The 12,604-nt window shown below is 46.5% G+C and overlaps 1 protein-coding gene across 1 annotated transcript in view; it reads right to left on the bottom strand.

Moving 5' to 3' along the window:
• Window positions 1–12,604, bottom strand: part of LOC148475085 (protein mono-ADP-ribosyltransferase PARP14-like) — a 114,452-nt gene that overhangs the window by 64,839 nt on the left and 37,009 nt on the right. The window contains exons 7-8 of the mRNA XM_088457744.1: window positions 11,984–12,220; window positions 5,268–5,489 (exon numbers count right to left, since the gene is read on the bottom strand). Of these exons, the coding sequence (XP_088313870.1) occupies window positions 5,268–5,489; window positions 11,984–12,220 (459 nt within the window). The remainder of the gene's footprint in view (window positions 1–5,267; window positions 5,490–11,983; window positions 12,221–12,604) is intronic.

Genomic DNA, 12,604 nt, shown 5'->3' with positions numbered 1-12,604 from the left:
CCACAGGTACTTCTGTACGTCACTGTATACAACCACAGGTACTTCTGTTCATCACTGTGTCCAACCACAGGTACATCTGTACATCACTGTATACAACCCCAGGTACATCTGTACATCACTGTATACAACCACAGGTACATCTGTACATCACTGTATACAACCACAGCTACTTCTGTACATCACTGTATACAACCACAGGTACATCTGTACATCACTGTATACAACCACAGGTACATCTGTACATCACTGTATACAACCACAGGTACTTCTGTACATCACTGTATACAACCACAGGTACTTCTGTTCATCACTGTGTCCAACCACAGGTACATCTGTACATCACTGTATACAACCACAGGTACATCTGTACATCACTGTATACAACCACAGGTACATCTGTACATCACTGTATACAACCACAGCTACTTCTGTACATCACTGTATACAACCACAGGTACATCTGTACATCACTGTATACAACCACAGGTACATCTGTACATCACTGTATCCAACCCCAGGTACATCTGTACATCACTGTATACAACCCCAGGTACATCTGTACATCACTGTATACAACCCCAGGTACATCTGTACATCACTGTATCCAACCCCAGGTACATCTGTACATCACTGTATACAACCCCAGGTACATCTGTACATCACTGTATACAACCCCAGGTACATCTGTACATCACTGTATACAACCACAGGTACATCTGTACATCACTGTATACAACCCCAGGTACATCTGTACATCACTGTATACAACCACAGGTACTTCTGTACATCACTGTATCCAACCACAGGTACATCTGTACATCACTGTATACAACCCCAGGTACATCTGTACATCACTGTATACAACCCCAGGTACATCTGTACATCACTGTATACAACCAAAAGGTACATCTGTACATCACTGTATACAACCCCAGGTACATCTGTACATCACTGTATACAACCACAGGTACCTCTGTACATCACTGTATCCAACCCCAGGTACTTCTGTACATCACTGTATACAACCACAGGTACATCTGTACATCACTGTATACAACCACAGGTACTTCTGTACATCACTGTATACAACCACAGGTACATCTGTACATCACTGTATACAACCACAGGTACATCTGTACATCACTGTATACAACCAAAAGGTACATCTGTACATCACTGTATACAACCCCAGGTACATCTGTACATCACTGTATCCAACCCCAGGTACATCTGTACATCACTGTATCCAACCCCAGGTACATCTGTACATCACTGTATCCAACCCCAGGTACTTCTGTACATCACTGTATCCAACCACAGGTACTTCTGTACATCACTGTATACAACCACAGGTACATCTGTACATCACTGTATACAACCCCAGGTACTTCTGTACATCACTGTATACAACCACAGCTACTTCTGTACATCACTGTATACAACCACAGGTACATCTGTACATCACTGTATACAACCCCAGGTACTTCTGTACATCACTGTATACAACCACAGGTACATCTGTACATCACTGTATACAACCCCAGGTACTTCTGTACATCACTGTATCCAACCACAGGTACTTCTGTACATCACTGTATACAACCACAGGTACTTCTGTACATCACTGTATACAACCCCAGGTACATCTGTACATCACTGTATACAACCCCAGGTACATCTGTACATCACTGTATACAACCACAGGTACTTCTGTACATCACTGTATACAACCACAGGTACATCTGTACATCACTGTATACAACCACAGGTACTTCTGTACATCACTGTATACAACCACAGGTACATCTGTACATCACTGTATACAACCCCAGGTACATCTGTACATCACTGTATACAACCCCAGGTACATCTGTACATCACTGTATCCAACCACAGGTACATCTGTACATCACTGTATACAACCCCAGGTACATCTGTACATCACTGTATACAACCCCAGGTACATCTGTACATCACTGTATACAACCACAGGTACTTCTGTACATCACTGTATACAACCCCAGGTACATCTGTACATCACTGTATACAACCCCAGGTACATCTGTACATCACTGTATACAACCCCAGGTACATCTGTACATCACTGTATCCAACCCCAGGTACATCTGTACATCACTGTATACAACCCCAGGTACATCTGTACATCACTGTATACAACCCCAGGTACATCTGTACATCACTGTATACAACCCCAGGTACATCTGTACATCACTGTATACAACCACAGGTACTTCTGTACATCACTGTATACAACCCCAGGTACATCTGTACATCACTGTATACAACCCCAGGTACATCTGTACATCACTGTATACAACCACAGGTACTTCTGTACATCACTGTATACAACCACAGGTACTTCTGTACATCACTGTATACAACCACAGGTACATCTGTACATCACTGTATACAACCACAGGTACATCTGTACATCACTGTATACAACCCCAGGTACATCTGTACATCACTGTATACAACCACAGGTACATCTGTACATCACTGTATACAACCCCAGGTACATCTGTACATCACTGTATACAACCCCAGGTACATCTGTACATCACTGTATACAACCAAAAGGTACATCTGTACATAACTGTATACAACCCCAGGTACATTTGTACATCACTGTATACAACCACAGGTACTTCTGTACATCACTGTATACAACCACAGCTACTTCTGTACATCACTGTATACAACCACAGGTACTTCTGTACATCACTGTATACAACCACAGGTACTTCTGTACATCACTGTATACAACCACATGTACATCTGTACATCACTGTATACAACCACAGGTACATCTGTACATCACTGTATCCAACCCCAGGTACATCTGTACATCACTGTATACAACCACAGGTACTTCTGTACATCACTGTATACAACCACAGGTACTTCTGTACATCACTGTATACAACCACAGGTACATCTGTACATCACTGTATACAACCCCAGGTACTTCTGTACATCACTGTATACAACCACAGGTACTTCTGTACATCACTGTATCCAACCACAGGTACTTCTGTACATCACTGTATACAACCACAGGTACATCTGTACATCACTGTATACAACCACAGGTACATCTGTACATCACTGTATACAACCACAGGTACATCTGTACATCACTGTATACAACCACAGGTACATCTGTACATCACTGTATACAACCACAGGTACTTCTGTTCATCACTGTGTCCAACCACAGGTACATCTGTACATCACTGTATACAACCCCAGGTACCTCTGTACATCACTGTATACAACCACAGGTACCTCTGTACATCACTGTATCCAACCACAGGTACTTCTGTACATCACTGTATACAACCACAGGTACATCTGTACATCACTGTATACAACCCCAGGTACCTCTGTACATCACTGTATACAACCACAGGTACCTCTGTACATCACTGTATCCAACCACAGGTACTTCTGTACATCACTGTATACAACCACAGGTACATCTGTACATCACTGTATCCAACCCCAGGTACTTCTGTACATCACTGTATACAACCACAGGTACTTCTGTACATCACTGTATACAACCCCAGGTACATCTGTACATCACTGTATACAACCACAGGTACCTCTGTACATCACTGTGTCCAACCACAGGTACTTCTGTACATCACTGTATACAACCACAGGTACTTCTGTACATCACTGTATACAACCCCAGGTACATCTGTACATCACTGTATACAACCACAGGTACCTCTGTACATCACTGTGTCCAACCACAGGTACATCTGTACATCACTGTATACAACCACAGGTACTTCTGTACATCACTGTATCCAACCCCAGGTACTTCTGTACATCACTGTATACAACCCCAGGTACATCTGTACATCACTGTATCCAACCCCAGGTACATCTGTACATCACTGTATACAACCACAGGTACATCTGTACATCACTGTATACAACCCCAGGTACTTCTGTACATCACTGTATACAACCACAGGTACCTCTGTACATCACTGTGTACAACCCCAGGTACATCTGTACATCACTGTATACAACCACAGGTACATCTGTACATCACTGTATACAACCACAGGTACCTCTGTACATCACTGTGTACAACCCCAGGTACCTCTGTACATCACTGTATACAACCACAGGTACCTCTGTACATCACTGTGTCCAACCACAGGTACCTCTGTACATCACTGTGTCCAACCACAGGTACCTTTTTACCATATTGTTTCCAACCACAGGTACCTTTTTACCATATTGTTTCCAACCCCAGGTACATCTGTACATCACTGTATACAACCCCAGGTACATCTGTACATCACTGTATACAACCACAGGTACATCTGTACATCACTGTATACAACCACAGGTACCTCTGTACATCACTGTATACAACCACAGGTACATCTGTACATCACTGTATACAACCACAGGTACCTCTGTACATCACTGTGTCCAACCACAGGTACTTCTGTACATAACTGTATACAACCACAGGTACATCTGTACATCACTGTATACAACCCCAGGTACATCTGTACATCACTGTATACAACCCCAGGTACCTCTGTACATCACTGTATACAACCACAGGTACCTCTGTACATCACTGTGTCCAACCACAGGTACCTCTGTACATCACTGTGTCCAACCACAGGTACCTTTTTACCATATTGTTTCCAACCACAGGTACCTTTTTACCATATTGTTTCCAACCCCAGGTACATCTGTACATCACTGTATACAACCCCAGGTACATCTGTACATCACTGTATACAACCACAGGTACATCTGTACATCACTGTATACAACCACAGGTACCTCTGTACATCACTGTATACAACCACAGGTACATCTGTACATCACTGTATACAACCACAGGTACCTCTGTACATCACTGTGTCCAACCACAGGTGCTGATGTACCTCACAGTATCCAACCACAGGTACCTTTTTACCATATTGTTTCCAACCACAGGTCCTGATGTACCTCTAAATACATATAAATAAAATGAGCAGCATAAATACAATTGTAAAGTGCAGACTATGCTGGCACCATATACTGTATGTGTCTGTAATAAATAATAATTACAATAAAAATAATAATACATATGAGAAAAGTGCCCTGCCCAATAGCTTGCAACCTAAATAAGAGATATCTCTGGGACAGGGGTACTCCCAGCACACTGAGTACAATTCTTTGGCAATTAGTTATTATGAACAGTCCTGAGAAATGTTTCTTACCTGAATAGTTTCGGTGTCATTCGGGTGCAGCATGAAAACCACTTCTTCCACACACTGGCTGCTACTATTACTGCTAAAGGTGAGAATCTCATCCAACAATAAAGAAGCAGCAGTATGTCTGGGAAATCCCAGAATTCCGGTCCCAATGGCCGGGAACGTTATGGATGTCAGTTCCCTCTTCTCTGTGGTCGTCAGGCAGGCGTTTATTATGGACCTAAAGATCTAATACAGGATAGATTGCATCGTAAATATAATGATGGATACCGGACGTGCGAACGCTGAGAACCGCGTAACATTGTGCCGGAATATCCCGGAATAGTTACCACCTGTTCTACAATATCTAACAATGTATTGGCTGCCATCATTTCTCTCCCTATTATATTGTTCATGCAATATGAAAATACATGTAAAATAATTATTAGGCAAAGATCATAGAAATAAAGACAGGAGCCAATAAAGAAACATCTTCCTCAGCCCCTGCTATGGGATCTTCTAGTAAGGTGTCCGCTCAATAGTCTTTACTTATTTATTGTCATTTATTTTTATTTATTTTCCTGCAGGAGCAAATGGAAATGACAAGTAACTGGATTAGACAGATACAATTTGAAACACCGCCATTTATCTGACCATCATAATTATCTGACCACTATGTACCTAAAGAATAGAGGACCTCATTCAGAGTCGGTCGAAGCGGCCGCACGGTCGATGTTCGCTATACTGCGCATGCGTAAAGTTCGCAATGCGTGTGCGCAAACTAGCCGCTACGATCAGAAATTTCTCTCTCCTTGAACACAGCCAGGTCGGTAGTTTGAGTGACAGGATGAGGCGTTTGTGGGTGGTAACAGGGGAAGGTGCTTGAAAACGGGGGAGTGGAGATCCGAACGCAGGCGTGCCTAATTATGCGAACGGCGTTTTATGGGAGTGCATAATTAACAAAGTAGCGTCATGGCACACGTGACATGGGAGGTTTTTACACTGACATGATCGTAGAGCTTAAGAGAGGGTACGACCAGTTCCGATGGTTCACGATGGTCTCGATTAATCCTTATATGCCCGGAGATGATGTGCAATGCTTACGAGAAGGGGGCGTATTTTTTTGTCTTCCGACCGCTTCCTCCCCTTGGTCGGCCAGCTAACGATCCAAACTTAGGGACGCAACTTGCGAGGGAATCATTTGCATATCCGGCCCCTTTTCCCGTACGACCGTGCGGCCGCTTCGACCGACTCTGAATGAGGTCCAGAGTGTGGAGACATACTGCCATATATCTGACCACTATGTACCTAGAGAATAGAGTGTGGAGACATACCGCCATATATCTGACCACTATGTACCTAGATAATAGAGTGTGGAGACATACTGCCATATATCTGACCACTATGTACCTAGATAATAGAGTGTGGAGACATACTGCCATATATCTGACCACTATATACCTAGAGAATAGAGTGTGGAGACATACTGCCATATATCTGACCACTATGTACCTAGATAATAGAGTGTGGAGACATACTGCCATATATCTGACCACTATATACCTAGAGAATAGAGTGTGGAGACATACTGCCATATATCTGACCACTATGTACCTAGAGAATAGAGTGTGGAGACATACTGCCATATATCTGACCACTATGTACCTAGAGAATAGAGTGTGGAGACATACCGCCATATATCTGACCACTATGTACCTAGATAATAGAGTGTGGAGACATACTGCCATATATCTGACCACTATGTACCTAGATAATAGAGTGTGGAGACATACTGCCATATATCTGACCACTATGTACCTAGAGAATAGAGTGTGGAGACATACTGCCATATATCTGACCACTATATACCTAGAGAATAGAGTGTGGAGACATACTGCCATATATCTGACCACTATGTACCTAGAGAATAGAGTGTGGAGACATACTGCCATATATCTGACCACTATGTACCTAGAGAATAAAGTGTGGAGACATACCGCCATATAAGTGACCACTATGTACCTAGAGAATAGAGTGTGGAGACATACCGCCATATATCTGACCACTACGTACCTAGAAAATAGAGTGTGGAGACATACCGCGATATATCTGACCACTATGTACCTAGAGAATAGAGTGTGGAGACATCCCGCCATATATCTGACCACTATGTACCTAGAGAATAGAGTGTGGAGACATACCGCCATATATCTGACCACTATGTACCTAGAGAATAGAGGGCCTCATTCAGACCCACTCGCAAGCGGCTGTCCGCTCGCAAGTGGGTCGATGGTGTGCACTGCGCATGCGCACGACGGAGGGAGCTCCGTCGTGCGCATGCGCCAGACGCGACGAGCGAAGGACTTTCCTTCGCTCGTTGGGTCTGATCAAAGGGGGCGTGCTGTCGATGTTGACTGACAGCACGCCCCCTTTGGTGGGCGTGCCGGGGGCGTGCCTCCCAGATGGAGGCGTTCCCAAGGGAACGCCTACCGTCAGAAGCCGGCCCCACTGACATCACTAGTGATGTCAGTGGGAGTGATTTTGGCTCTGATAGAGCCAAAATCACTCCAGGGCTTGTGGTCGAAAAACCCGACCACAGGCTTCTGGTCGCACTGGCGATGGTCGCGATGGTCAAGACCATCGCGACCATCATCCTGCACGCTCGTATGTGCTGTGGGTGGTGACCCACAGCTATACGAGCGTCCAGGAGGACGCTCCATTTTTATGGAGGACGGCCCTCATTCAGAGCGAGCGCTCTGCTCAGAGCGTCCGGCTCTGAATGAGGGCCAGAGTGTGGAGACATACCGCCATATATCTGACCACTATGTACCTAGAGAATAGAGTGTGGAGACATACCGCCATATATCTGACTACTATGTACCTAGAGAATAGAGTGTGGAGACATAACGCTATATATCTGACTACTATGTACCTAGAGAATAGAGGACCTCATTCAGAGGCGATCGCTTGCTGCAAGCGATCGCTCTGAATGAGGCCGGCCACTTACTTTTGTAAGTGCCGCCTCCTTGTCGATCGCTAAGCTGTGGGTTAACTCCCACAGCTCTAGCAACCGACATGGGTGATGGCCGCGATGGTCAAGACCATTGCGACCATCCGGGCTTACGACCAGACCCTAAGGTTGGGTCTGGGCTCTCGTAAGCCCCAGGGAGCTACCTGCTGTGATAGAGCAGGAAGCTCCCCACTGACATCACTGATGATGTCAGTGGGGCCGCCCCCAAACGGCAGGTGTTCCTTCGGGAACGCCTCTGTTTGGCCAGGCACGCCCCCTGCCCGCCCACCAAACGGGGCGAGCTGTCACTCACCATCGATAGCTCGCCCCGTTTGCTACGAGACCCGGAGTGATGGAGCGCCCGTCGCTAGCCGGGTCTCACGCATGCGCACAACGGAGCCGGCTCCGTCGTGCGCAATCCCAGTGGGGAACCATCGACCCGGTTGCGAGCGCTCAGCGCTTGCGACCGGGTCTGAATGAGCTCCTCTATTCTCTAGGTACATAGTGGTCAGATATATGGCGGTATGTCTCCACACTCTGGAAGTCATTCAGACTCGGTCGCAAGCACTGAGCGCTCGCAACCGGGTTGATGGTTCCCCACTGGGCATGCGCACGACGGAGCCGGCTCCGTTGTGCGCATGCGTGAGACCCGGCTAGCGGCGGGCACTCCATCACTCCGGGTCTCGTAGCAAACGGGGCGAGCTGTCGATGGTGAGTGACAGCTCGCCCCGTTTGGTGGGCGAGCAGGGGGCGTGCCTGGCCAAACGGAGGCGGTCCCGAAGGAACGCCTGCCGTTTGGGGGCGGCCCCACTGACATCATCAGTGATGTCAGTGGGGAGCTTCCTGCTCTATCAGACCGAGTCTGAATGACTTCCAGAGTGTGGAGACATACCGCCATATATCTGACCACTATGTACCTAGAGAATAGAGGAGCTCATTCAGACCCGGTCGCAAGCGCTGAGCGCTGGCAACCGGGTCGATGTTTGCCCACTGGGCATGCACACGTCGGAGCCGGCTCTGATGTGCGCATGCGCGAGACCCGGCTAGCGACAGGCGCTCCGTTGCTACGGGTCTCGCATCAAAGGGGGCGAGCTGTCGATGGAGATTGACAGCTCGCCCCATTTGGGAGGCGGGCCGGGGGGTGGTCGGCCAAACGGAGGTGTTCCCGACGGAACGCTTGTCGTTTGGAGGCGGCCCCACTGACATCAGCAATGATGTCAGTGGGGAGCTTCCTGCTCGATCAGAGCAGGAAGCTCCCTGGGGCTTGCAGTTGCTGAGACCCAACCTTAGGGTCTCGTTGCAAGCCCCGATGGCCGCGATGGTCTTGACCATCGCGACCATCAACCTGGTTGCTCGCTAAAGCTGTGGGTGGTAACCCACAGCTTAGCTAGCGACCAGGAGACCGCACTTAAAAACTTAAGCGGCCGCCCTCATTCAGAGAGAGCGATCGCTTTTTGCGACCGCCTCTGAATGAGGGCCAGAGTGTGGAGACATACCGCCATATATCTGACCACTATGTACCTAGAGAATAGAGTGTGAAGACATACCGCCATATATCTGACCACTATGTATCTAGAGAATAGAGTGTGGAGAGATACCGCCATATATCTGACCATGATGTACCTAGAGAATAGAGTGTGGAGACATACCGCCATATATCTGACCATGATGTACCTAGATAATAGAGTGTGGAGACATCCCGCCATATATATGACCACTATGTACCTAGAGAATAGAGTGTGGAGACATACCGCCATATATCTGACCATGATGTACGTAGAGAATAGAGTGTGGAGACATCCTGCCATATATCTGACCATGATGTACCTAGATAATAGAGTGTGGAGACATACCGCCATATATCTGACCATGATGAACCTAGATAATAGAGTGTGGAGACATCCCGCCATATATCTGACCACTATGTACCTAGAGAATAGAGTGTGGAGACATAGCGCCATATATCTGACCATGATGTACCTAGAGAATAGAGTGTGAAGACATACCGCCATATATCTGACCACTATGTATCTAGAGAATAGAGTGTGGAGAGATACCGCCATATATCTGACCATGATGTACCTAGAGAATAGAGTGTGGAGACATCCTGCCATATATCTGACCATGATGTACCTAGATAATAGAGTGTGGAGACATCCCGCCATATATCTGATCACTATGTACCTAGAGAATAGAGTGTGGAGACATACCGCCATATATCTGACCATGATGTACGTAGAGAATAGAGTGTGGAGACATCCTGCCATATATCTGACCATGATGTACCTAGATAATAGAGTGTGGAGACATACCGCCATATATCTGACCATGATGAACCTAGATAATAGAGTGTGGAGACATCCCGCCATATATCTGACCACTATGTACCTAGAGAATAGAGTGTGGAGACATAGCGCCATATATCTGACTACTATGTACCTAGAGAATAGAGTGTGGAGAGATACCGCCATATATCTGACCACTATGTACCTAGAGAATAGAGTGTGGAGACATACCGCCATATATCTGACCACTATGTACCTAGATAATAGAGTGTGGAGATATACCGCCATATATCTGACCATGATGTACCTAGAGAATAGAGTGTGGAGATATCCCGCCATATATCTGACCACTATGTACCTAGAGAATAGAGTGTGGAGACATACTGCCATATATCTGACCACTATGGCCCTCATTCAGAGCCGTACGCTCTGAGCAGAGCGCACGCTCTGAATGAGGGCCGGGCTCCATTTTCATGGAGCGTCCTCCTGGATGCTCGTATAGCTGTGGGTCACCACCCACAGGCTATACGAGCGTGCATTGTGATGGTCGCGATGGTCGAGACCATCGCGACCATCGAATTTGCGAGCCGGAGCCTGCGGTTGAGGTTTTCAACCGCAAGCTCCGGAGTGATTTTGGCTCTATCAGAGCCAAAATCACTCCCACTGACATCACTAGTGATGTCAGTGGGCCGGCTTCTGACGGGAGGCGTTCCCGTGGGAACGCCCCCGTCAGGGAGGCACGCCCCCGGCACGCCCACCAAAGGGGGCGTGCTGTCAATCAACATTGACAGCACGCCCCCTTTGATCGGACACAACGAGCGAAGGACTTTCCTTCGCTCGTCGCGTCTGGCGCATGCGCACGACGGAGCTCCCTCCGTCGTGCGCATGCTCAGTCCATAACATCGACCCACTTGCGAGCGGACAGCCGCTCGCGAGTGGGTCTGAATCAGGCCCTATGTACCTAGATAATAGAGTGTGGAGACATACCGCCATATATCTGACCACTATGTACCTAGAGAATAGAGTGTGGAGATATACCGCCATATATCTGACCATGATGTACCTAGAGAATAGAGTGTGGAGACATCCCGCCATATATCTGACCACTATGTACCTAGAGAATTGAGTGTGGAGACATCCTGCCATATATCTGACTACTATGTACCTAGAGAATAGAGTGTGGAGAGATACCGCCATATATCTGACCACTATGTACCTAGAAAATAGAGTGTGGAGACATCTTCAAACATTGGAGTTGTATGTAAACCATGGGGTTTGCGTACAACTCTGATTCCAGCCTGTTATTGATAATGCTCAATTTCTCTTATTCTTGTGATTTGAAAGTAAGAATGAATTTACAGGAGATCCTGATAATAATTAGCAGCACAGGGTGATACCACATCTCATATTTCCTGAACTGAAGTTGGTCTTGAATTAAATAATGTTACCTTCTCTGCTGGACCTTTCCCCTGGTCCCATCTCGGGACCACAACATGAATAACGATGTCACAGGACAAGTTGCAGCCCTCAGTTACAAACACAGATCCGTCTTCCACCTTGGCTCCAGAGCTCGCTATCGACAGGCGACTTTGCAGATTTTTCCCAGCCCTATCGGACAGAGCTTTCGATGCTCCTCCGTTGTCAAGGTCAAGATCTTTGCCCACACTGTTCACAATCACGCTTGTCTAATCAGAGAAAGATTAGTTACCCGCACAGTTATACAATAGGGAGATGTATTGTTATCTATTACACATTCCAAACTTATATTTTTAACCGAAGTTCTTAGCGTAAGTATCAAAAAGTATACATTTTACTTACATTTGTATTGCAAAAGTAATTTGTATCACATGCTTACGATCTAACCTTTCTCAGTACCTGTCACTCTCAAGGTAGGTATACACTGGAGCGATGTTGGGCCGATGTGCAGTTTCGTAACAATATATCGCCTACATCGCTCAATGTGTACGCATGATTGCGCGCACCCCCAGTCGCTAGCGACGGTCGCCAGGATTGTTGTGTTGCACATCAAACCTAGCGATATCTCTAGTGGCCAGTGCATTGTTAATGAG

This window comes from Taudactylus pleione, unplaced genomic scaffold, assembly GCF_031769625.1.
Source record: "Taudactylus pleione unplaced genomic scaffold, aTauple2 ptg000781l, whole genome shotgun sequence".
In the NCBI taxonomy this organism is placed as follows: Eukaryota; Metazoa; Chordata; class Amphibia; order Anura; family Myobatrachidae; genus Taudactylus; species Taudactylus pleione.
Note: the sequence above shows the minus strand (reverse complement) of the source record. Positions and strands in the feature narration are given on the sequence as shown.